Source organism: Malaclemys terrapin, chromosome 4, assembly GCF_027887155.1.
Source record: "Malaclemys terrapin pileata isolate rMalTer1 chromosome 4, rMalTer1.hap1, whole genome shotgun sequence".
Taxonomy (NCBI): Eukaryota; Metazoa; Chordata; order Testudines; family Emydidae; genus Malaclemys; species Malaclemys terrapin.
In genome coordinates, this window is record NC_071508.1 from 15700849 (window position 1) to 15728484 (window position 27636).

Consider the following 27636-nt stretch of genomic DNA (forward strand, 5'->3'; position numbering starts at 1 on the left):
CTTGACTGCAAGGGATGCTCAAACTGGACACCCAACCCACTAGTAGCTGTGTTTGCAAGCTCTCTGAGAGGGAGCTTCCCAGTTTAAGAGGCAGTGTTCCCCATCTATGGAGATTTCCTACAACACACATCCATGCACCTGTAGAAAGAGCTTATCCCCATGACGGAGGGAAGTCCTGTGCAGTTTGTAATACACAGGGAATAAAGCTCATCGGCTCAGACAGCTCGCAATTTGCACACTTATCAGGGCCCAGCACTGTGGAGCAGCTGTAGCCATTTATGCACCACCTGCTCGACTTAGTAAAACCTGTAACCTTTCACATTCAAGATGGGAGTGATGAATTCATTAGTTAAGTCTTGGAGCTCAACAATGGGAAGCCACAAAAGGGCTAGCGAGACCTGATCACTGACTGGGTTAAAAGTGAGATTAAAACGCCAACTCCCCAGCAGTTCTAAAGGCTTCGTCAGAAGGAGAACGGAGCTCACGCTTGATGCCTTCAAAGAGTTAAATGAAACTATCTGAAATGGGCTCAGCTGGGTGAGACAGATGTTGGCAAGACCTTTAACTCCTGCATTGATTTGGAAAAACCAAAAGGTTCCTCCCTTCTGATGGCTACATCGTCAATTCCATAATAGCATTTACAATATCGTTACTGTTGTTCTTCAGGGCCCGGACAGGACACCCCACTTTTGGATTTCATCCCACCACAAGTCACTGTGGCGAGCGACAACACTTTGAAGTTTGCTACATTGTGCAGAGTTCATTTGAATTTCCTTAAAAGAAGATAAATTAGGCAAAGACCGGCACACCCTGCCCCAGAGCCTGGCTTCCCCTTTGTTTTCTCATCTGGCTACATGCAGTCACACAAGGGTCCTGTCTAAATAGTGGTTACGGTAGTACAATATGGTTGTTGGTTTCAAACGAAGCCTGGACAGGGTCAGAAAGGGAAATGCTGTCCCTCAAGAGCGGGGGCAGCTTTATGGTTAAGGCACACCAGTGGGGTATCCTTGGCTCTTTTCCTTGCTCTGCCAGAGGCACTATGGGCAAGGCACCATGGGCAAGGCACCATCTACACTAGCAAAACTATCGTATCAGTGGAGCTGGAGAGGGGCCTGGTGTTATAATTTATTGTCCAAGGATATTTATGGTAGATAACAGAGTTTGTCCCTGACAGTATAGCTAGGACAAGAGTATATTAACAATCAGAGCAGTAAGCAGAGTTTGGTCATGTCTACACAAGCAATATCAACTGGCTTATGACACCATCCCTAGACATAGTTTTGCTAGTGTAAAATGGATCCTGTTCCCTGTCAGCAAATGGCAACTCACTTTAGTATCCATCTTAGGTATTTATAGAGTGCCAGTCACCTTTGTACATAGGCATTGAACATAGCAAAGTAAAAAAATCATAAAAGTAAAACAAGGTATTTAAAACTACCTCTGCTTCCGCAATTCTTTCCTACCTCCCGGGTGGTGGTGTGAGGAACAGGCGATAGGCGCTTTAAGTTCCTTAGATGGGAGGTAGTGTAGAAACAGAAAGTAATATTCCACAGCACAAGTTATAAGCATTTCTCTCTACTTTTCTAAGGTCGCATTACACTTGAGTAGGCAAAATGACTCTTTCCTCCATCCAAGGCACAAGGAACAGCAGCAGGAAGCTCTTTTAAAATCAAATAGGTTTTGTCTGGCCGTGCTGCTTCTCCTTCCGTTTCAGGGAGCTTACATTTCTTAAAGGGCTCTAAGTTCTTAACAAAGCAGGACCTGATAAGTGTCACAATCAAATCGTGTGCGCAAAATACATTCTCATTGTTGGGAACAACAAAGTGCAGTGAGCATGTTGCACCACCACCAACTGCAGCTACACAGAGTTTTTCATCCCAGATCACTCTGAATTAGGTGGAGCAGGGACTTGAGCACTGGGCCCTGGTCCAAGGCTAGGACCCTATTTACCAGGCTCCAGAAGACAATGAGGGAAGAGTGTGCCTGTCCGACTCTCTTTCGCTCTCAAACCTTCCCGACGAAAACGGTTGTCAAAACTGATACATTTAGAACAGCCAGCCTATTTCACCACCAACCGGCTGGCAGCAGTGGCCTGTGTGTGACCTGCATGAAAGCTCAGCTGAGGGTCCATCCTTGGGAGCTCAGACCCACATCTCTCATTCTGAAACCCAGCCCTGGATAGCTCAGTGGTTTGAGCATTGGCCTGCTAAACCCAGGGTTGTGAGTTCAATCCTTGAGGGGGTCACTTAGGAAATCTGGGGCAAAAGCAGTACTTGGTCCTGCTAGTGAAGGCAGGAGGCTTTTTTGATGACCTTTCAAGGTTCCTTCCAGTTCTAGGAAATATGATAAAAGGATTTCCATGTGCTTCAGAGCTGCAATGAATTCTGTGAGGGGGTGGGGTGGTTATTAACACCTGCTTTTGCAGAGGGGGAAAACAGAGGCACAGAGAGGTTAAGTAAGTGACCCAAGTGGCCTAGTCTGGAATAGAATCTGAGCCAAGGATGCCTTTGCTATGCTCTAACCACTTAGAAAATGTCTGACCTTGTGTTGTCATATTCTAGACCGTGTCGTCTAAGCACTGGTGTTAAGGTGGCTTAACAAAATCATTCAGCAGCAATTTCTTTCCTGAATCCCCCCCCCCCCCGTTTATCCTCCTGAACAGAATATAAAACCCACCTAATAATTACCCCAAAATGGCCTGATGGAGGGGGATAAAAATTGCAGAGTTGTACATGCAAGTTTCCCGATACAACCCAGTTTCCTCCTCCCGTTGGGACCAGACCTATGTACATCTTGATGACAGCGTCTGCCTGAAAGGACTGCTAATGAGATTCTCTCCTCTGTGAAGGAGCACCCCATACACAGTCTCTATAGTAATTGCCCATATCATACATCTTCAGAGTCTCTTAATTATCAGTGGCATGTCAGCTACTGGCTTCCTTAACACAGCAGCAACCTGTAGGATGGAAGTTCCCTCATCTTCAAGTAAAGCCCATGAGGGTGAATTCATGTTTCTGCTGGCAATGAAGGGTAATTACACAGCAGCACAGCACCTAAGAAAGGCAAGAGAGGATTCTGTGCACCTTGGTGGAGTTCAAACACCTATCAGAGCCAAACAAATATGACAGGGTTTTCCTCAGCCCAAGTACAACATAAGGGTCTTCAATTAAGTGGAAATAAAGAAGAGGAAACCCTCTTCTCCCCTGGCTCTCCTCTCAGATCCAGCACGCTTCTTCCCTGACTGCCAAAATGAGCCCCACTTCTCACCCCTCTTATATCACGCTAGGGAGAACAGTGAGTTACTTACCCTGCACATCTCTGCAGACATCTGCACCTTCACCTACTCAAAGGAGAGGGTTATCCCCTCTTCTCACCTATGGACAATGTCTATACACTCTGTTCAACTGCTCTCCCAAGGCCATCATCCCTGTGGGAATTGTACAAAGCAGCACTTCCAGGTGCACACAAGGGTTTTACCATGTGTATTTATTGCAGGATTGGAGCCCCATGTTGCATCAGATCCTCCCCTAAACAAGGGCTCCAATAGCTTCAAAATCAGAACAGTTTAGCTAAGCAACCAAACAGGAGGTACATGTTGGCACTGGAACGGAACTTTAGGTGTTGACGCTGGGGGGGAGGGGTCACTTTCACTCCTGTTCTTCCCTCTTTGCAGCTACTCTCCAGCCCCTTAGCCAGGGCTGGCTCCAGCATTTCTGCCGCCCCAGAATTGCGACTGGCGGCGGCAATTGGGGGAAAAAAAGAAAAAAAAAAAAAGCCGCGATCGGCGGCGGCAGGTCCTTCGCTCCTAGAGGGAGTGAGGGACCTGCTGCCCCCGAATTGCCGCAGGTGCCACCCCTCTCCCGTGGCCGCCCCAAGCACCTGCTTGTTAAGCTGGTGCCTGGAGCCGGCCCTGCCCTTAGCCCGCAAAAATGATCAGTATTCTCATGGGACACGTTCCAGGAAAAGGCCATGAATCCTGAGCTAATATTGATCGGGACATTATTTCCTTACCAGGAAAAGCTTAGCTTAGATGCAGCATTCACTGCAGTTTCCAATCCTTAGCCAATAAAGTTGCCTAAAGCACAAAGAGCTCAAGACACTTGCCCAAGGTCACACAGTGAGTGAATGGCTCAGCCCAGATTGGAAATCCCAGGGTCTCTCTGGCTCCCTAGTCCTTCACACCAAACCATTACACCACATGGCTCCCCAAATGGAGATTTTTAGAGAAAGCCGAAAATAAATCTAGAAACTTACGATCCAGGGGAACTTCGATGGCTCTGATGATATGATGAAGGTACAGAGCAAACACTACTCCTGTGTAGGTTAGGAGGTACTGTTGCATTACCATTTTGAATGTTTGGATAGTATTATGCTTCCACTTTCCTTCAATAGGGCAGGCTGGCCTCTTGCCACAGTAGCTGTACTCCTCGGATTCTTAACTGCAAAATAAACACAAGCCACAAATTAATGAGCTGATTATGGAGAGCTCTGTATTCCTCATTTTCTTATTTTTTTGGGCCGAGGAGAGAAGCAATTTTCATCTGTAATTGTTTGTATTGGGGTAGCTCCTAGAGGCTCCAATCAGAGATCTGAGTCCTATCGCGCTAGGCACTGTACATACAGATAGTAAGAGAGAGTTTTTGCCCCAAAGAGCTTACAGTCTTAATATTGGAGTGCTTCAGAGATGTTAGCCCTACAGAGTCCTCTTGTATCTTCACTGACTTCCAGTCATTCGATGACATATCATCAGAATACTCGGCAAGATGTATATGAACTAAAGATTTAGAATTTAACCTATTCAAAGTGCTTTACATCAACAGTCACTACTTCATCTTCACAACACACCTCCACCAGATAGGTTAGTCACATCTTCCCCACTTTACAGATGGGGGAAAGCAGACACAGAGGAAGACAAGAAACCGGTCCAAAGCCACACCATGAGTCAGTGTCAGAGCCAGGATTAGAACTCCAGAAGTCCTGGCTTCCTGGCCTGTGCTCCATCAGATCACGCTGCTCCTCTTAAATAATTTGATAGTCAAGGAATCTGCACCTCCAATCTTGCAGCAAAATCCCCCTTTAATAGGAGTTGCCTAATTTGCTATAAGAATTGCCCTAACCAGAGTTAATAAAATATACAGTTTTAAAACCTGGAGCACCTTTTAAAAAATGCATCAATGATCAAATTCTGCTCTCCATTACACGGGTACAAATCTGGAGCAACTTAACTAAAGCATCCTCTGTATGCAACCGAGGAATACACTTCTACCCCGATATAATGTGACCCAATAGAACACGATTTCGGATAGAACGCAGTAAAGCAATGCTCGGGGGGGGGGGGGGGGGGGGGGAGCTGCGCACTCCAGTGGATCAAAGCAAGTTCGATATAACGCGGTTTCACCTATAACGCAGTAAGATTTTTTGGCTCCTGAGGACAGCGTTATATCAAGGTAGAGGTGTATTTCCCAAAGATACACACTGAACCAAAAGCAGACTGTGCTCCTGCAATCAGATCTACACTGACTAGCCCTGATGCCTTATGCATGGATCCAACTGCAGGACTGGGGCCTTAGAGCACCTTAATGGAGTCACTCAGAAATATGGGGGACAGATTTTCAAGTGCTCAGCACCCATGAGTTCTAATCTTCAGCAGTCAGCAGCTCCTGTTGTGACCCTTATGGCTAAATGGTGAATACTGAACTCTTGAAAATGTGGCCCTGAGGATCAGATAGAGGATCGTGCAAACTATTACTGTAGCATATGTCCACTGTACTTAGATTTCAAAACCCAAGCAATGATCAAAATCCAAAGTAAGAGAATTCCAAACACTTCAAGGAAAACATTCTGTTTGTACGCAGTTACTCTGATGCAAAGGCTAGAGATAGGTGAATAGCGGCAAACAATTTTCACAAACCCTGACGAATTAGATACCAAACTCAGGTTTGTTATGTTCACAATCCCACTGATCATTTTCTTCACAAACATTCATCCTAACTCAACTCTGATCAGGAATAATACAGAGAAATCAGATATTCATTTCAGGATGGAAACAGGAAAATCATGCTGTGCCTGGTGACTAATTGTAAGTTACTCAGAACTAATGAATAAAGAAGAGTGAAACCAACAATTTTGTGAAGGAAAATCAATAGGATTAAAAAAAAAAAAAAAAAAAAAAAAAAAAAAAAAGGCCTGTGTAAAAATACAGAAGATGCCTCAAAAAACACCCTCCCAAAACACCCCCACCAACCAACCACATTAAATAAATAAATAAATAAATAAAAATCAATGTCTATTTGTGAATATCAAAGAAGTGCTACATTTCACTAAAGAAAACTCTGCTGGGAACAGTTCGAAGCTCTAATGAAATCCCATGCTTCGGCACAGCTGATTGACAGTAACAATTATTCATCTACCATTATGCTGTGTTAATACCATATAGTATGTTACAAGATAAAAGGAATATTTTTGGTCATTTATGGATCAAGGAAAGCTGAGCTCAGCTGTAGCATCTCTGTGTCAAGAAGCTTTCTGCTTTTTACTCAATTTTCCAGCTGGACTGGCTGAGGTACTGAAGGTCAAGAGACTTGCCTGGGGTCATGCAGTGAGTTAATGTCTTAGCTGGGAGCCTTCTGGCTTCTACTCCTTTGTCTAAGCACTACACCACATGGCCCTCTTCTTATGATGCTTATGACACACAGAGGAGTTTTACTCATGAGATAAATCCTGTCCTCCCTAACAGCCCTATTACTGAAGTCAATAGGCCCAGTTCTGCCCTGAAAAGCAAGCAGAGCTCTCAGTAATGCCAATGTGAGTTGTACAGATAGAGTGGAAGAAAGAACTGGCCCACCTGGAGTTGACAAGTATAAAGAGTAAGGGTCTGATCTTGCTCCCATTAAAGGTGATGGAAAAAACTACCTTAACTTCAATAGGAGCTAGATCAGACTTCAAAATGGAAAAATCCGCCCCCTGTGCAGAGGGCCAGCACAGGGACCTATGCACCAGTCCTGTTTGGAGGGCGTAAGCAGTGCTTAGGCCTGGCGTCGAACCTCTGCATGGGTAGACACATTTCCTCCTCTCCCTCCAGGCACACCTAAGAACCATACTAAAGTCATCTGGGTTGCCCTGATATAAATGGTGGCAGAATTTGGCTCTGCATGTGAGAGATCAGCATGCTAACTATTTAGGTCTGCTTCATCTTCCCATACATAAGAGTGTCTTTTGAGGCACACAGGGTACATTTGTGAGACGCAACCATACACTGTCACATCAACAAATCCAGCACCCTCTGGCGTTTTCACGCTGTGAAACATTTCAACCCCACCCGTGTTTGGTCTTTTGTTGCTTTTTTAAAAATCAGTAACATGGATTAAAAGACAAGGCAAAGGAGGATAAATTATCCCTTTAACTGGGCTTTCATAATTCATCAGAGATTGCATCATGCCTGAGTTATGACGGTGTCTTTAATAGCGTTATAAATATTCGGCATCAGTGGTTGACGTGCAAACTCTCTCTTAGCTGTTACCCAACATTAAGACAGGGCAGCAAATAGCAGAATATCTCCAGACTTATTTCTATGTGATATTTCCTCTCTCTTTGCACAAGAGTTTCCGCCTGCCCCCCTCCCCCCCACCTGCATGTAACCAGAAGAAAGAGTGGTGAAAGGGCAGGTCATCTGGCAGACAAGGAAAGCCCAGATTCATGAAAGATAAATAAGCTGCTTCAGTTCTGGATGCTGCTACGACTTCAACTGTCCCTGAATGTTGTAAAAAGCAAAGTCCATCGGGGGGGAGGGGGGAAAGGGGAGGGGGGAGCAATGCCTGGGTTTAATCCACAGACTAGTCTCCCCAGGGAAGTGGGGGAGGCTTCATCCTTGGGTGAATTAAAGCTAAACTGCACTGTCCCGGAGAATGCCACCACAAGGAACAATTCAGCCACCGGCAATGGAGAGGACAACCTCTAATTTCTGTAGTTCTAGATACCACGACTAGCCGCCCACAGAAAAAGCAGCCGCTAAACGGAAGAATATTCATGAGCGATGATTAAGTTGACTTGCTAACTGCTTGTACAGGGCAGTACATGTGGGAAAACACCACTGAAAAATACACTAGTAAACAACAGGAGCAGCCATGCAGGATCTTTCCATTGCCCTCACCGCACTGCAATCTGCAGTGTTACATCAGCCTTGGTACTGCCTGATATCAAGGTACTAGCCACTCCCACTGAAAGCACTCCTCCTTCTAACATAGCATGGGATTATCTGGCTCCAAGTAGCTACTACCATTTTCTCAGAGGAAAGCTTTCAAATGTAGGGCATTCATAGCACTGTGCCATAGTCACCTATGAAATTCACCCCTTGTGCAGAGATCCCAACATCTTCCTGGCAAAGGTGTTAAGAACATAATTGTCAGACCATACGAAACCCATTGTCCATCGAGGCCAGTATCCTCTCTCAAGACGTGGCCAGCACCAGCCGCTTAAGAGGTGTATGAAACCTTGCATGAGGCAGTGATGGGATGATCTTCTCCCAGGACCACCCGGGGGGAGGGGGGGAGGCAAGTGGGGCAATTTGCCCCAGGCCCCCACAAGAATATAGTATTCTATAGTATTGCAACTTTTTTTTAAATGGAAAGGGCCCCCAAAATTGCTTTGCCCCAGGCCCCCTGAATCCTCTGGGCGGCCCTGCCTTCTCCCCACATCAGGTCTCCTCCTAAATCTCTAATAAAGATAATATTAAACCCTTAAGCATGAGGTTGCATATGTCTCCCAAACTTTGTTAGCAGTAACTACTACACAGCTCACGATGAACAAACATCTGAGACCTACCAGCAAAACCAGAGAAAAAAATCAGGCTCCACGTGCCTGATAGGTTTTTTTTTTTTGTTTGTTTGTTTTACACAAAACAGGAATCTCCACCAGCACCCCAGCACTCACCGTAGGATATCTTTAGCCACCAAAGAACTAAAAACCAAGAAAAGCCCAATTTTAAAAAAGCACTGGCAAGACTAGCAATGTGCAGGTCCGGTGCCACCGGCACAGGATTGAATTTCACCCTCAGAGCAAATAAAAGGTAGTGTATTGGCCCTAGGGCTTAATTTGTAGTGAAAGAAGTGCCAGGGCTCAAGCAATTTTTTTTTTTTTAAACTTTCATAAGTGATGTGGCAAGCAGAGGTGCCAGGGCTATGAACTGCCAAACCTAGAGGTGCTGGTGCTCAGCCCTGGACAGCTCAGTGGTTTGAGCATTGGCCTGTTAAACTCAGGGTTGTGAGTTCAATCCTTGAGGGGGGCAACTTAGGGATTGGGGCAAAATCAGTACTTGGTCCTGCTAGTGAAGGCAGGGGGCTGGACTCAATGACCTTTCAAGGTCCCTTCCGGAGACAGGAGATCTCCATTATTAAAAAAAATTAAGCACAGATTGGCCCCCATTACCATGTAAGTATCTACCAACCCAAGTTGTTTATTAAGCAGAATGACGGTGGGAAAGGCCAAGTGGATCAATATCATCATCTCGCAGAAGATTAAACACTTGGGATTTCAAACACTCTTAAGGGAGCGAGGAGACGGATAGTCACTGGGATTCAATGGCAGTTGGGTACTTAAATCCCTTAAGTATCAGAGGGGTAGCCATGTTAGTCTGGATCTGTAAAAGCCACAGGACTCTTTGCTGCTTTTATAAATCCCTTAAGTGCCCCTGAAAATCCCAGCCTCAAGAAAAATGCTTTATTTTCCAAGTATGACAAGCATACTGGTGCCAATCCATTCCTGGTGTAACTCCATTGCTGTCAATGGTGATACATCAGCTATGTACGGCCCATTAAACGTTGCATATACTCCCACATCTGGTAAATTCAAGGCAGTGTGGTCGAATGGCAACAACCCTGAACTAGGACTCGGGAACACTGGATTCTATTTCCCGCTCTGCTACTGGCTTGCTGGGGGACCTTCAGTAATCACTTCCCCCTCCCTGTGCCTCAGTCTCCACCTCTACACAATGGGGATAACGATAATGACCTCCTTTATAAAGGGCTTCGAGCAAGATCTACTGATTGAAAGCACTAGGTAAGAGCTAAGGATTTTCAGTAAGGCACTTCTTATAGATTTGTTAGGTTGTTCCTGCGGCAGATGCATTGAAGATTTTAATGTCCCAATCCTGCAAACTGCTCTCCTTGGGTTCATAACCCGCAACTATGCAGAGCCCGACTGACTTCGGGTAGAGGCAGATCCAGTTGCAGGGTCATCACCTAAATTTTCAGCACATAGTTGCTGTGTATCTGGGTATCTGACACTTATAAAGGCAAGTACAGATCCTGTATTCCTCTCTTCCACCTTCGCTATTGCTAGTGTGCCCAAGTTTTTCACAAGTCTCCACGTATTTGGTGGTTTTCTTAAAGCTTCAGCTCTCGGAGTCCTATGATGATGCTCTCTGCTTACATTTAAAATGTAAAAAGAATTGCTAGTCTTTGTGCTTGCAAAGCAAAGCTTGAGAAATATGAACGCTACAGACTCAGAAATCAGAAGGCAAAAACACCCCGCCCCTCAAATTATTATTTAGATCTCATGGCTTTTAAGCCAGACTCGGGATTTTGGGGAGCTGGATTTATGGTTTTGGAACATTTGGGGCTGGCAATTTTGCGTCCCTCTGGCCAGTGTTCGGATTCCATTATGGGCATTGCAACCCTGTTCTCTGCCTGCCGCTCTGCCTACACCAGTAAGTCCCCTCTGTGTCCCAACTCCACCAATCAGATTATAGATTGTTAAAGGTTTATTATTTTGTTTTGCTGTTTAGTTTTGATCTTTTTCAACTCATTCTCGGGATTTTCTGATCTAGCTCTAGCTAGAAATAAAGAGTCATTATAGGACAGGGTCAGAAATGGCACCAGCGCAGGACTTCCATCGTGCACGGAAGCCAGCAAATTATGTGACAGTTCTGGACTGAGATGCATGGGTAGAATTATGTCGGCGGGGGGAGGGGTAAGAGGTGCCAGGGGGTGTGTTCGGAGTAAGGATGACAGTGGTGTGTTGTCAGAGCACTGAAGTACAGCAAAAGTTACTGCACGTCTGGATCGAGCAGCATGCGGAGAACTGCGTGGAACGAGGCGGCACAGCATTGCCAGAGCTATTCATCGAGCGCTTCCAGGAACACTCAGCGAATAAGCAAACGCCACCAAAATTATCCCCACATTCACAAAACCTGCATTAAAGCCACGATCCCTGAGAGCTCCATTGTTAGCTGAGGTATGTGGGCATGACTCACCGTGCATCTTGAAACCTCTGCTGCCGTGCTTGTGCGTGTGGGTGGGTTGTTCAGGACACACAGTGCTGCTGCATGCCCACGGCTATATGTCAGAGCAGAACACAGCCCACATTGTCACAACCTTTCCTCTCACTGGGAAAGAAAGTGTGGAGAGAATGTCACTAATGCAAAGGAATGGAGTTGCATTCAGGCGTACACGCGCACGCAAGCACACACCCGCACGCATGGAGATGCTATTGGCCATGTGACTCTCCGATGTTTCAAATCCACCTCAATGAGCGACTCAAGGAATCTATGGGTTGAAATTTTAAACAAGAGACTTTTGAAACATCCCAATTACATTGCTGTGCTGGAAATTAATTGAGAATGGGGCTCTGGCATGTAAATCACTACTCTGAAGGCAAGGGAGTATGAGCTCTTCCTCCTCTTTGCATTCAGTTCCATCCTAGAGCTTTTTAACCTTTGTTACCGGACCAAAAATATAAACCCGTCATATTACAGTTTAATGCCATGCCATGACACTAAACCTTTAGATCATAACGTTGCATGATACATCACTATGAAGCATTACTGCACTGTGAAACTAAAAGGGTTTGGCTCCCATCAAAAAACCTGGGCAAGTCCACAAACCTTAAATCTATTAGTCTTTCTTTCCCAGGGCTGGCCATGTTGGCTGGTATCCTGGTCATGACACCACCCAAGCTACATTTGCAAAAACAGGACTCATAAAATTCAGCAATTGTCCCCCACTGCAGGAGGCATGCTTGGGATGGGAATTCCTGTCATTTCCACTGTAGGGTGGCCTTACACCCTCTCAAGTGTTAAGCCCCTAGGCCAAATCTTGGAAGCCAGCACATGGTCCAGGCAGCCAGACTCTGTATCTCTGGTTCCAGATTAGACTGGGCCAAACATCCCATCTGCTGTTTGTGAGATCTTGGCTTAAGACTGCAGAAATCTGATGACATCAGCTGCTCTTGCAACATTTTGATTCCATTAAACAAGAATCTAACCTAATGAAGCATAGCTCTGACTCCAGCCTCATCTGTATCATGACACCACTTCTCCAGCCCAACTAGAAAACGAACAACGAGATGGAACATTTATTTTTTTACATTTCCTCAAATACTCTTCCAGAGTTCAAAACAAGTGCATGTCTCAGATTGGTTGGTGCTATGTTTTCCTCCCCAGAAAGTGGGACACACTGCAGCATTGACTGTCACAAACTGTTCAATCCAGATTGGAGAATATAGCCCAGAATATCACAATCTGCCACAGTCCTCACTCCAGAACTCTTTCCAAATGAAAAGCTGCCTTTACCATCCAAAGAATGCATCCGAAGAAGTGGGCTGTAGCCCACGAAAGCTTATGCTCTAATAAATGTGTAAGGTGCCACAAGTACTCCTGTTCTTTTTGCGGATACAGACTAACACGGCTGCTACTCTGAAACCTGAAATTTACCATCCAATTGCATTTAAAACAATAGCAACCCTCCCCCATGACTTTTCAGTGCAATGTACAGTTGGGGGGAAGGGGTACAATGTAATTCCTATGAGCATCCTAAAAATGCCTGATCCTTCCCTCGTTGCAGTCAAAAGGAAATTTACCACTGGCTTCAGTGTGAATAATACTAGACATTAAGCTCCTTCCCCTCTACCTCCCAACCTCAGATTCACAGATTGCACGAGAGAGCTTCATGGCATTTCTTTCTGGGTACTGTACACACACAGATCATCACTGTTTTATTTGCAAAGCTCCAGCATTGGGCTTCACATATTGCAACAGCTCATGTACGACTGATTAATCCCACCAATCATGCTTGGATTTCCCAGGTTACATTCCATGTCATGCCACAACAGGGTGACGTTCTACCACCACCACCTTTCGCTCCTGCTCTTCCCCACCCCGCCCCCATTTGAATCTTCCTTCTACTTAAAGGGCCTATTTATCCATTGTATATTTGTGCCAGTTTTGCATGAACTTCTCATCCTTCACTGCACAAGAAGCATGCAGCCCTTTTATCACCCAAAGCAGCAGCCACCTCCGGATCACCATTAGAGAAAGAGGGGAAAGGCAATTGCAAACAGTGGGTACAGTTGGCCAGTAAAAGTATGGAAGGAAAGTGCAGGCCAGGTAATAACACAGGAAAAGGTAGTGGATGGGTATTTCATTGTGATGCATGATGTTTTATGCCTCCCACTGAAGATGCATCCTAGCATTAAGATTGCATGTTGTTTATTACCATCATGCAACACACCTAAATAGGAATTCAATTATGCATGATTAAAAAGAGATCATTACAAACAGGGTACATTTCCACCTGCCCACAACACATACGAATTTTTTACTAATGATTTTTTGTACCAAATATCATAATGCACAGGGACCATCTTTGTGTTCATTCCTTTTTGCATTCTTTACTTACCTGTATAACCTTAGGTATAATGTGTGTGCCTAGCTGCTTACTCATAACTTTCCTATAACTACTCCTCTGAAACACAAAAAAAGTGATTTAATTAAAAGTATTTGTTAACAAGGCATTCCAATCAAGTGTGGCTTCAAGTTTAAATTATGTCAGAATAAATCTCTAGGAATCCCAAGCCCCATAGGAATTTTTCCATTAATTTAGGGGAAAAGGTAATTCCAAAACAAACAACAGTTTTCCAGCAATTCGGATATTGCAGCATGGCACCAGTGAACGAGAGCTCGACAGAGAAACTGATTGGAACAGAAGTGTTATGCTCACTCTCTGATCTGAGAGAAACGCCGGAGGGATTAAGGGACATACATTGAGAAAATTAGAGTAAACGTTTAATAACTTCAATGATCAAAACTGAAAAGGTTTTGGATAAAGGGGCAATTTGTAAAATATGTAAAAAATTTGACAGCAACTTTTTTTAACCATTTAAAAAAGAAATCTTCCTAGGTCCTATTTAAAACCAGAAATGGCCCCTTATCCATAGACTCAGATTCACACATGTCTACTTTAGACCCTCTGAAATCTGCATGCCTATCTACATCTTGCAGCTTGAGCTATTGAAAACCTAACAACGTTTGCCCAGGGAAAGGAGGTGGTAAAAGATTAAAGTAGACGGACACATGGAGATAGTTGTGACACACAAGATGGGGCGACTATGGTTCCTGCTCCAGGAGAATACAAACAATGGAAACTATTACCATTCTACGGAGGCAGGTGCACATTACGGCTGAGGGTCATGTGATGGGTAGACCGACAACAGGGTTTAAAGCAGAAATAACATTTCCCATAGCAAAATTAGCCACACTTTTTAATCTTGTGCAGCAGTCATGACAAATCTGCTGGGCAGCATACATGGGATCAAGGAGGAGATTTCCTATCATCCACAGTATATTTTACATCACAAAATAAACTGACAGTGAGTGGATCCTAAGATGGCATTGTAGGTATTCCACCCTATTGTAAAAGGCAGAGGAGTGATTTTGTGCATCCATGTGTGCTTTCTTCTAGGCCAAGTAAATCTTCCCTCTTCTAGATAATAGTTTGCACTTATAGATTATCTGAACATTTTGAAGTGTTTACAAACAAAGAATTCTCAGAATACCCAGGTGAGGTATATATTAACCTTCCTATTACATAGATAGGGATACTGATGCAACGAGAGGTCAAATGACTCCCCCAGTGACACAATAAGCCGAAGAAGAGCACTGTGTAAGCTCAAAAGCTTGCATCTCTCACCAACAGAAGTTGGTCCAATACAAGATATTTCCTCACCCACCTTGTTTCACAATCCATGTCATTGTAAGGAACAGAACTTGGCTGACTTCAGTGCAACCTTGCACTGTATCCTGTGCAGGGATTGAATACCTTAAATATTGGCATAAGTGGTTTATAAAAAGTTTTTCTAGGAGGGTGGCTTTGCATTTGAAAGTGTGTTATTTGCATACTTTTTTTTTTTTTTTTTTTGCACAGTTCTGTTGTGGGTACAAATATAAAAAATGGCTCCTCTAATCAACTGATTGTAAGTGCAGATCAGGTAGAGGTGCAGTTATTCAGTGCATTTAGAATGCGGAAATTGCATTTGCAAGCAAGGAACGTTCACTTTCCCAAGCTAAAAATATAGCCCATTATTCTTTTTCTGGAAAATATTTAATGCAGGAAAGTACTGGTCCACATATACCACTGCAACCAGGAATACAGTTATATTTAAGCCTGAAATTAATACATTTCACATGTCCACGTGATTCAAGTCCTGATGTACAAAAAATACTGTCTAAAAGTAAACTTCATGCAAGCAGCAGACATTATAGTAACAAAAGCTGTGTACCAGTGGATTGCAATGTACAAAAATAGCCATAATTAGTACTTCTTTTTTTTTTTTTTAAGTAAGTGGGTAAAATAAGTTGGTTTTAAAAAGTCAGTTACTGTAAGGAAAACGAGCTGGACAAATGAACAGAACTGTCCAAAAACCATCACAATGTTCATCCAATACAGTATCTGACAAATACAATTCACTTGGCTCCACATGGAAATAGACACAATTCCCTGACGTATTGACCCAAGGTTAGTGAGAGTTGCAGGTGCAACCTCTTTAGGTTTAGCCCATTATTTTAGGAGTCTATTCACCTCTTGATATGCATATGCATCAAAGAGGAAAGATCCCCTTGCTTAGTATTTGCTATTGGATAAGTGTGACGGGTTGGATCACAGAAACCCCCTTGGGAGTTGCCACCCGATGTGCAAAGACTACCCCTGCTTCTGTTTTCCCTGCCAGCTCAGGACTCCAGCTCCCTGTCTTGCTGAGCCAGACACTCCTGTTTGGCTCCAGACACAGATCCAGGGTCTGAATCACTTGTTCCAAAGCTGCAAGTTTACCTGAAAACAGCTCACAGTAGCGTGCTTGTCTTTAGCACTCAGATGCCCAACTCCCAATGGGGTCTAAACCCAGATAAATCCGTTTTACCCTGCATAAAGCTTATGCAGGGCAAACTCATAAATTGTTCGCCCTCTATAACACTGATAGAGAGATATGCACAGTTGTTTGCTCCCCCAGGTATTAATACATACTCTGAGTGAATTACTAAATAAAAAGTGATTTTATTAAATACAGACGGTAGGATTTAAGTGGTTCAAAGTAGTAACAGACAGAACAAAGTAAGTCACCAAGCAAAATAAAATAAAATGCGCGAATCTATGCCTAATCAAACTGAATACAGATAATTTCCTCACCAGTTCCAGAGTGCTCCCTTTTACAGGCTAATCTCCTTTTAGCCTGGGTCCAGCAATCACTCACACCCCCTGCAGTTACTGTCCTTTGTTTCAGTCTCCTTCAAGTATCCTGGGGGGGGGTGTGGAGAGGCTCCTTCTTTAGCCAGCTGAAGACAAAAATGGAGGGGTCTCCCCTGGGTTTAAATAGACTTTCTCTTGTGGGTGGAGACCCCCCTCCTCCCTCCTCTGCAAAGTCCAGCTCCAAGATGGAGTTTTGGAGTCACCTGGGCAAGTCACATGCCCCTGCATGACTCAGTCTTTGCAGGCCGACGCCATTGTCCACATGGCATCTTGCATGTCTCCAGGAAGACTTCTCATGTGGATTGGAGCATTCCAAGATGCATTGTTCCCCAAGTGTTTCCTGATCAGGTACTTAACCTGGTGAATTCCTTCCTAAAGAAGCTGACCAAATGCCTCACAGAGCTTACTTAGAAATCAAGCAAGCATACAGCCAATTATATCATACATACATTTATAAACGTACCCCCATAAAGCCTTATGGGGTACGCTGTCACACCCTCCCCCTGAACTTACTGCCAGAGACTTGGACACTGTCCATGGCGGAGGCAGTATACCTAAAGTTCCTCTTTTCTGGACAGGGCATCTGCTACCCAGTTCTCCTTTCCTTTAATATGAGTAATCTCCATGTCAAACTCCTGTAGGACCAGGCTCCAGCGTAGCAGTTTGGAGTTGGTGCCCTTAGTTCGGTGGAGCCATACTAAAGGTGAATGGTCAGTTAGAATTCTGAACCTCCTATTAAAAAGGTAAGGTCTCAATTGTTTGACGGCCCACACAATGGCATAGCATTCCTTCTCTATGACAGAGTAATTCTGTTCGGCCGGAGACAGTTTTTTGCTCAGGAAGGCAATGGGATGCTTCTTACTGTCTTCCCCTGTCTGCATCAGCACAGCACCCAACCCTGTGTCTGACGCGTCAGTGCACAGCTCAAAAGGCTTTTCGAAGTCAGGGCTGGCCAGCACAGGCTTCGCAGACAGGAGTGCTTTTACCTTGTTGAAGCCTTTTTGGCATGCCTCTGACCAAATGACCTTATTAGGTTGATGCTTTCTACATAAGTCCGTGATTGGGGACACAACGTCACTGAACCCCACCACAAACCTCCTGTAATAGTTTGCCAAGCCTATGAAGGATTGGACTTGCCTTTTAGTCTGGGGTACAGGCCATTTCACGATGGCTTCCACCTTAAGAGGGTCGGGGGATATTTTACCCCCCCCACCCAGTGCCCCAGATAAGGGACTTTGGCTGCCCCTATCTTGCACTTGGAGGGCTTCACAGTTAGCCCAGCCTCTTTGAGCTTTGATAGCACGACTTCCAGGTGCTCTTTGTGGTCACCCCAGGTGTTGCTGAATACAGCAATGTCATCTATATACGCCCTAGCATAATGCTGTAAGCCATTTAACACTCTGTTGACCAGTCTCTGGAAGGTGGCACCCGCATTTACCAGACCAAAAGGTAACACTGTGAATTCATAGAGCCCTATGTCCGTGATAAAAGCTGATTTTTGTTGTGCCTCTCCCTCCAGAGGGATCTGCCAGTAACCCTTGGTCAGATCAAAGGTACTAAGGTACTTGGCTTGGCTCAGCACATCCAGCATGTCATCAATTCTTGGCATGGGGTATGCATCTGTTACAGTGACAGCACTGAGTTTTCTATAGTCTACACAAAATCTAACGGTGCCATCTCTTTTGGGGACCAAGACCACAGGGGAAGCCCATGCACTGTCGGAATCCTTAATTACCCCCAAGTCCAACATGCTTTGTATCTCAGCCTGAATTTGCTCCTTCACCTTGCCGGTGGCCCTATAAGGCCTGGAAGGAGGAGGTTGAGCCCCTTTCGTGAGGATCCTATGGGACAGCAAGTGCGTCCTCCCTGGTTTGTTGGAAAACACCTCGCTGTACTTCTGCAGTGTTGACAACGCTTCCCTCCTTTCGAGTGGTGTCAGCTCACTACAGATTTCTATACTTTCAAGGGACGACCCGTCTTGGCATTCAGCCATCAGATCAGTGAGTGGGTGTGCCTCAGTTTCCCCTTCGACACAACAGATCATGTTTACCTCGACCACTCTGCTGTGATAGGCCTTGAGTCTGTTTACATGTACCAACTGGGGTACCGCATCATCCAGGGGCTTTTTAACTTTGTAAGTGTCCTCATTCGCCACTTCAACCACTTCAAAGGGCCCCTCCCAGGAGTTTTGCATCTTGAACTTTTTGGCAGGGCCGAGTACCATGACCAAATCTCCTACATCAAAAGTGCGTTTACAAGTATTTTTATCATACCACGCCTTTTGCTTGGCCTGACTGCTCTGGAGGTTGTTTTGTACAATCTCCATCATGTCTTTCAACTCCCTCCTGAACCTCTGGACATACTCAGTTACAGGTTCCTCCCTTACCGTGTTGCATCCTTCCCAGGTATCCCTGATGAGATCGAGGGGTCCTCTCACTTTCCTCCCATACAGAAGGTCAAATGGGGAAAAGCCTGTGGACTCTTGGGGTACCTCCCTGTAGGCATACAGCAGGAACGGTAATAGTTCATCCCAACTTTGGCCCCTCTTTTTGGCATACATCCCCAGCATGGATTTTAGGGTCCCATTGAATCTTTCCACCAGCCCATTGGCCTGGAGGTGGTAGGGGGCCGTCTTAAGCTGTTTCACTCCACACACCTTCCATAGCTCATTGAACAACTGCGACATAAAGTTTGCCCCCCGATCAGACAAAATCTCCTTAGGGAAGCCCACTCTGCTGAATATGGTGAGCAGAGCTCTTGCCACTGTCTCGGCTTCTATGTTAGACAGTGCAATTGCCTCAGGGTACCGAGTGGCGAAGTCTACCACCACCAAGATATACTTGTTCCCTCTCCGAGTGGGGCGTGGCATAGGACCCACTATGTCTATTGCCACTCTTTGGAATGCCTCCTGGACGATGGGCAAGGGACGCAGCGGAGCCTTCTGGGGTCCCCCCGGCTTCTTCCTCTCCTGACACACCGCACAAGTCCTACAATAATCCCTCACATCGTTCTGTATCCCTGGCCAGTAGAAATTCCTCCTCAGCCTGTCATATGTCCTCTGTACCCCCAAGTGACCAGCAAAGGGACTGTCATGCGCTACCAGCACTAATTCCCCCCGGTGTTGGCTGGGTACAACCAACTGCTTATAGGGTTGACCGGGACCCTGGTTTTTACCTACAGGGGCCTGCCTGTACAGTTTCCCGTCTTCTTCAAAAAACTTCTCCCCCCCCTCCCTTCCTGGAGTTCCCTCCGAGATACACTGTCTTATACTTTCAAGGGAGGGGTCCGCCCTTTGTCTAGCTGCAAATTCCTGACAGACAACCCTTGAGATAGCGTCCCCGTCCCTGGGCACTGACTGCATCTCCCCTGCCCCCACCCCTGGGAGCCTGTTGTCCTCAGCCAGACAGAGGCCTGGCTCTGTCTCTCCCATATTTGGAAGTACCCCGCCTCCCTGCACTGTCCTGTCACTGAGACCTTCCCCCAACTCCCCTATGGGTTCCAAGGTCCCCGCCCCATCCCTGGGGGCTCCCTCTGAGTCACCCACTACCATGTTCCCTGGGGCAGGAGGGGTTGGCTGTTCAGCTGCATCAGACCTACAGTCATCAGCCAGAACAGCCTCCCCCTCACAGCCTTTCTTCATGCTGCGAGTTACCACACTAACAGTCCTAGTTCTGCTGAAAAAATCATTTCCCAGCAACATGTCCGCGGGGATGTCCTCGAGCATCCCCACCAGTAAATCCCTTTCCCTACCTTCCCATTCCACATGAACCTTAGCCAGGGGCACAGGGAACCTCTGTGGCCCCACCCCCTTAATGTGGGTCGTCTGCCCAGTCAGGACACTAGCGTCGGGGACCACACTCGGTCGAACCAGAGAGAACTGAGCCGCCGTATCCCTCCACCCCAGACACTCCATGCCATCAATCTTGACGACCTTGATGTGTTCCCTGTCCGCTTCACCAGGCCCCATGTCCACCAAGCTGGTGTGATAAGAGGTGGGGGTGCCCTCTGGGCCCTCAGGGCTGAAGGCAACCGAGCTAACATGGGACAAGGGAGGTTTACTCTCCTTCAATTTGGGACAGCTACTCCTCAGGTGCCCTGGGGAATTGCAGTGAAAGCACCTTCTGGGATCCCCGGCTTGTGTAGGAAATTTGGGACGAGTAACAGGAGAATGGGGGGGTGACTGCCCAGGCTCCTTTTTCCCAGACCCCGGAGTAAAACGGTGATTCTGCTTTCCCCCAACCTTATACCCCTCTGCCAGTGGTTTATGTTTGATCGCGGCTTGGGCCTGTTCATAAGAGTCAGCATACTCAGCTAATTCGCCCACTGCATTTACCTTTTTGTCCCACAAATACTGTTTAACCTCATCACTGCACATATTCAGGAAGTGTTCCTGAGTAACCAGATCACACATCCCTTCAAAGCTGGTAATGCCTCTCCCCCGCACCCATTTATCTACCAAATCTCTCATTTCATTGGCATAAGCCACATTACTTAATCCAGATCCCCTCTTAAGGCTCCTGAATTTAACCCTGTAGGTTTCAGGTGTAACCTGAAACGGTTTCAAAACCAGTTCCTTAAATTTACCATAGTTTGAAGCATCATCAATAGGCATCTTATTGAATATGTCCAGAGCTCTGCCAGTCAATTTTGCTATCAATGTGGTCATCTTCTGATCTTCAGGGATGGCATGGAGGGTGCACAGTCTCTCAAAGGTGATGAAATATTCGGCAATATCGCTGGACTCATCATACTGTGGACATAGCCGCTCCCATTTATGGATTTTTGGGGAAGTGGAGCCAGCAGGGGGAGGGTTTCGTCTCTTTGACTCCATAACAGCCAGTTCATGCTTCCGGGCCTCCCTCTGGGCCTCCATAGCCCTCTCGTGGGCAGCTGCCGCTGCCGCCCTCGCTGCCTCTCTCGCTGCCTCTGCCTCCACTCTCGCTGCCGCCCTCGCTGCCTCTGCCTCCGCCCTCGCTGCCTCGACCTCCATAGCTCTCTTGTGGGCAGCCTCTTCCCTTGCATGTTCTGCCTCCATGGCACTAATTTCTAATTGTCTTAGTTCCAGCCGTCTCTTATGTTCACTTTCTCTCTCTTTTGCTTCCAACCTGGCCAGCTTTAGTTTAATAGCAGCGTCACTGGTACTCATTGTCCTGCTTTCTCGTGCTGGGCTACAACCACTCTGCAGTTCACTGGAACTGAGATCACTAGTACTCATTGTCCTGCTTTCTTGTGCTGGGCCACAACCCCTCTGCAGTTCACTGAAACTGAGATGCACTCAGCTCAGGGGATTCTTAGTTAACAGAGAGCTTCCTTTTCTGTCCCTACTTCCCTTGCCCGAAATAAGCAAACAGAAAATAACAAACCAGTAACCACTTTGTCTGTTCTCCAGCCACCACACTTAAAACTCACTTAAAATCACTACCAGTATCTCAAAGCAATCAACTATGCACAGACCCTGCTCGACTACGCCACTGTGACGGGTTGGATCACAGAAACCCCCTTGGGAGTTGCCACCCGATGTGCAAAGACTACCCCTGCTTCTGTTTTCCCTGCCAGCTCAGGACTCCAGCTCCCTGTCTTGCTGAGCCAGACACTCCTGTTTGGCTCCAGACACAGATCCAGGGTCTGAATCACTTGTTCCAAAGCTGCAAGTTTACCTGAAAACAGCTCACAGTAGCGTGCTTGTCTTTAGCACTCAGATGCCCAACTCCCAATGGGGTCTAAACCCAGATAAATCCGTTTTACCCTGCATAAAGCTTATGCAGGGCAAACTCATAAATTGTTCGCCCTCTATAACACTGATATAGAGATATGCACAGTTGTTTGCTCCCCCAGGTATTAATACATACTCTGAGTGAATTACTAAATAAAAAGTGATTTTATTAAATACAGACGGTAGGATTTAAGTGGTTCAAAGTAGTAACAGACAGAACAAAGTAAGTCACCAAGCAAAATAAAATAAAATGCGCGAATCTATGCCTAATCAAACTGAATACAGATAATTTCCTCACCAGTTCCAGAGTGCTCCCTTTTACAGGCTAATCTCCTTTTAGCCTGGGTCCAGCAATCACTCACACCCCCTGCAGTTACTGTCCTTTGTTTCAGTCTCCTTCAAGTATCCTGGGGGGGGGTGGAGAGGCTCCTTCTTTAGCCAGCTGAAGACAAAAATGGAGGGGTCTCCCCTGGGTTTAAATAGACTTTCTCTTGTGGGTGGAGACCCCCCTCCTCCCTCCTCTGCAAAGTCCAGCTCCAAGATGGAGTTTTGGAGTCACCTGGGCAAGTCACATGCCCCTGCATGACTCAGTCTTTGCAGGCCGACGCCATTGTCCACATGGCATCTTGCATGTCTCCAGGAAGACTTCTCATGTGGATTGGAGCATTCCAAGATGCATTGTTCCCCAAGTGTTTCCTGATCAGGTACTTAACCTGGTGAATTCCTTCCTAAAGAAGCTGACCAAATGCCTCACAGAGCTTACTTAGAAATCAAGCAAGCATACAGCCAGTTATATCATACATACATTTATAAACGTCACCCCATAAAGCCTTATGGGGTACGCTGTCACAGGTTTAGCCCATTATTTTAGGAGTCTATTCACCTCTTGATATGCATATGCATCAAAGAGGAAAGATCCCCTTGCTTAGTATTTGCTATTGGATAAGTGCTAACAATGTAAGCACCTCTATGTCATTTGCTACATGTTTGTACAGCACCTAGCACAATGGAGCTACACCTGGTGGGCATCTAGGTGATACCACTAAGTTGAAAATGCGCTTTATGCAAAGACGGTCTTTGCCTAGGGGAGCTCACAGTCTCAAGACTGGGTAAAAGTTCTTTATTAGTAAAAACCTGTTAGTTAATTAGATGACACAGAAACAACACTTCAAACCCATTTACTGTTACAATTCATTTCAGAGTGTGCACCTTTTCCTAACGGTTTCACAAGCTCTCAAGTTTCATCTTCTTTGGTAAAGACAATATTTATATACCAATGATCAAAACTGAGCAGAATGTCTGCAAACAACTCAAGTTAGTAGTGAAGGAGAAATAAGTCTAGGCAACTTTTAAACTCTCTCAGTGTAACAAAGTAATGAAAAAAATCAAGCTTTAATTCCTCCTCCTCCCCCGCAGAGCTGTGTAACTAGAGCACTTTCATCACACGTGATCTTCCTAAATGAATTACAGTTCTAGGTATTTGACTGCAGGTTCCTGCCCTTCACTTTCTCAGACAGGTTTCAGAGTGGTAGCCGTGTTAGTCTGTATCAGCAAAATAAAATGAGGAATGCCACAAGTACTCCTTGTTTTTTTCCCCTCAGACAGGTTATTCAAGGACACTATTTAATTTCAGAGGCAGCAGTCCACTCACCCAGCCTAGGAAAACTAAAAGGATAACTGTAGAAGATTAGAGCCTTCGATTCTGTATTAAATACACATGTATGTGAAGAAAAAGACCTGCTGTTTGTACGTTCTACCCTTGGCCAGCCTGCCTCAAGATGACAGGAATCTATTCTTTCCTCTGTCTCTGGTCAGCTGAGTTAGAAAACCTTGCATCCCTTTCTTGATGCATCTGCCCCCATTCTGCCTTGCCCCCCTCCCCCTGCCCTCGCAACCTGAGACTTCCATCTGCTCTGTGTGCGCAAGTTTCCTAGCTAGCTTCTATTCAAACAGAGACAAGAGAGATGGGAGGGGAATGTTTAACTATCATTGGCTAGTTAAAGCAGCAGAAAGAGCTGAAGGGTTAGGACTCGCTCTGATCATTAATAGAACATGAACCACATGCTACTCAAATAGGTCATTACTTTTCCAGCCAGGCTGCTCATGCCCATCCCTCGGGTCAGACATTAACCGTTCGAAGCAGGCACACCGTCAGTGGCTGAGCAACAACGAAAGGTGCATTGCATGTGAAAATGTCTCCCCTTGCTGCAAACATGAGTGAGAATCAGTGCTGGGTCCAAGCCATAAAGTCTAGGTCCAGATTTGGTTCCAACCAGTCCCAGGATTAGAACATCCTGGATCTTAGGGGTTTAATTCAGGCCCATCTCTTTTTGGAACATGGCCTTTCATCCAGATTCAGCAAAGCCCAGGCCATAAGTAGTTCTCATCCCTATTTAGCAAGGGCTTGTTCCAGCCCCAATGAACTCGATAAGAGTTTTTCCGCTGGCTTCAATGAGAACAGGATTGAGTCTCAAAGCACTTAAGCAGGTACTTAGCTTTAAGCACCTGAGCAGTTCCATTGAACAAAAATGGACCCACTCACATCAAGTTAAGCATGTGCTTAAGTGCTTTACGGAAATCGGGCCTTAGTGAGTTCTAATGAAAACATATTCCTTCCTTGTAGCCTGAGCAAAATACTGATCCTGAACTCCCAATGGAGTCATTGGCTGCAAAGGGTGCACAGCTCTTTGCAGGACTGGGCCCTCGATGTGGAACAGAAAAACAAACAAAAAAAGCAACAATTGAAAATAAGGGAAAAATCATCCCATGATAAAGTTAAATAAATAAAATACCCCACGGTGGAGAACTGCTTTTAAATCAACTCATCGGATCCACCAGGACATTCTTCATGGCAATTAGAAAAACTCCTGTTACTAATGTTCCCAAGAAGACACTTACCGTATCATTTTATGGGCTTCATTCACGTAATTAAAAGTGACAATTACAGAACTGTGCATTGGCATCACTTTTAAAATGAGGAAAAACATTAAGTTTTATGCAGAGTAAATTGATGTTTTTTTTTTTTGTTTTTTTAAAGTAATTCCCTAATGAAAACTAGAGAGAAAAAATCACTTTCTGGGGTCTCTCTTCCTCTCCTGCTTTATTCCCATTCCCTCTCACTCCCTCCATGTAATATGTTAGCTGGGTTTCCAGGTGGCTGATTTCAGGATTGTAAATCTGCCCTCTCCTTTTGTTTGGCAATAACAGGACCTGTTGTCACTTGCGTTAAAAGCCATCACTTGCATGTAAGATGATTGCTAGGGCCCCGATCCCGTGAGCTGTTCCACGTGAGCACTGCTTCCCTGGAACAATTTGCAGGATTGAGGCTTAAGATGGCAAAATAAGATTCTTCATTATATAATATATGTACACAGACACACACTGTTTTCTTTAATAGCTATACTACATACACCACCCTCCACAATATGTAATACACACACGCACACCAATTATTTCTGCACATGTAAATCCCTACAAGCATTTTTAAGAAGCCAATTAAAACATTTGTTGCACAGTACATAGCAGATATGGGGGAAGGGGAAAGGATAGGATCTTTTGAAACTTGTATCCTGTAGGTCTCATTGGAGCGGAGAGTACCCCGTCCTCCAGACAGCAGCTATCTGAAACCCTAAGGAAGGACAGCATTTTCTGTCCTCTGTATTCAGAAAAGAGAGAGGAGCCCTTTGTACTTGTTTCTGAAGTTGCTTTCAGCTTTCACAATTGTTCTTCAGAACCCAGTGATTGTCACAGACAAACCCAGACAAAAGCCAGGTAATTTCTCTTCTTTCATTACACAATCCCTTTAGCAACTCTAACACTCTTTCTCCCTGCCCAGCATTAGGGAGCGGGTGGGTATGAAAGACAGGTTTGCAACGGGAAGCCCGTTTCATAGTTTAAAGCTTTGGAAGATCTAGCACCCCTGACAATCCTATTCCCTACATCTTATAAGGGGGGGGATGAGCCCCAAACCAGAGACCCCAAATGACCTTCTCCCAAAAAAGAAATTTCTGAAGATGTTTGGATCCAATCTCTATGGCTGGGCCTGATCACTACAATGGGTAAAACCTATCTGCCGGCTCCAAACTCACCCAAGTTTTGCAAGGTTCAGATTTGAACCCAAAGGTTACAGTTTAGGCTCATATCTGTAGGGCACCTTTAATCCCAAAGCATTTTGCAGATTATATCCATTATTATTATTAACTATTTATATTGCTATAACACCTAGAAGCCTCAATCAGGTGGGATCCAATGTGCTATGTACCACACATGCTAGGGTGGAAAGCAACCAGCAACTGGCACACAGCACAACAGTGCAGGGGTGTAATTTTTGGCCAGTGGTACTGGGGATAATCCCCACTTTTAGGAAGAGCCGTTGGGGGACCCTTAGTGTCCAAGCTGAGCAAACTACACCTGACAGAGAATGGCCTAGGGGTTAAGGGCACTCGCTGGGAACCAAAAGCTAGAGTAAAGTTAGGAAAAAAGTCTGCAAGACAAAACTTACATGGGATAAAAAAAATACTGTCCATCCCAACCATATTGGAGTTATAGGGATTTCAACACCCTATAGTTTTGCACCCAGATGCTGTACCAGCATGCTGGCCTGCTAAGAGAAATTGGCAATTAACTCCTCATTAAAATTTCATATCACATCTCTCATCTCTTCTTCCCTCATTGTCTCCCCTCCCCTTCTCCTCCATATCTTGTCTCCCCCAATGGGTTAGTCTCAGCGAAGGGGCCTGAAGCAGCCTGATGCAGTCCATCTGCAATGCTGTGGAGCTGTAATCAATGGCTGGAGCGTTGAACCTCGGTATACAGCAGCCCTATCTCTCCCACTGACAGCTATTGTTCAGCCCTCCTGTAAGGCTGTCCATCTGTTTCGTTGTTCTGCCAGTGTGGGAAGCCTCCTGCAGGAACCCATATGCTGCAGCTGTCAATCAGGGAATCCACACAGATCAAGGGGTCAAGGAAACAGGTTTTTTTGGGGGGTGTCACAGTTCATGCTATTCTAAAATGTTTCATCTCCATTCACCAGTGACTCCATCCATTAGCTCCGTATCCATTCCCACTGCCACTTCAGGAGGATGCTGGGATTTGTTTGGACATGAGGCAGATGATGATGCATTTAGCTTTCTGGACTGTCAGAGCTGGGATTTGCCATCAAGGGACTCCTAGCTTGCCTTGTGCCTCGGAGTTACACAAGCTTTACCAATGGGTGACACTCCACCCTTTCCTTCCCGCCTGAGAAAATCAGAGGGTTCTAGGAACATCGGCCAATATTGCCGTACAAACCACCCTTGAGATAGGTGCAGTGGTCACCATTAAAAAGGAAACAGTTTGCATGCAGTGGTATGCTAGATACCACAGTTTCTTCCTATATTTGGAATATGACGTAAGCCTTATGGTTAAGTACCA

General features: G+C 45.5%; 1 protein-coding gene across 4 annotated transcripts in view; it reads right to left on the bottom strand.

Annotated features, from left to right (window-relative positions):
• Window positions 1-27636, bottom strand: part of NFASC (neurofascin) — a 192566-nt gene that overhangs the window by 99477 nt on the left and 65453 nt on the right. For all 4 annotated transcript variants that reach the window (XM_054027418.1, XM_054027419.1, XM_054027416.1 and 1 more), the window contains exon 3: window positions 4255-4439. In XM_054027418.1, the coding sequence (XP_053883393.1) occupies window positions 4255-4348 (94 nt within the window). In that variant the 5' untranslated portion in view covers window positions 4349-4439. The remainder of the gene's footprint in view (window positions 1-4254; window positions 4440-27636) is intronic.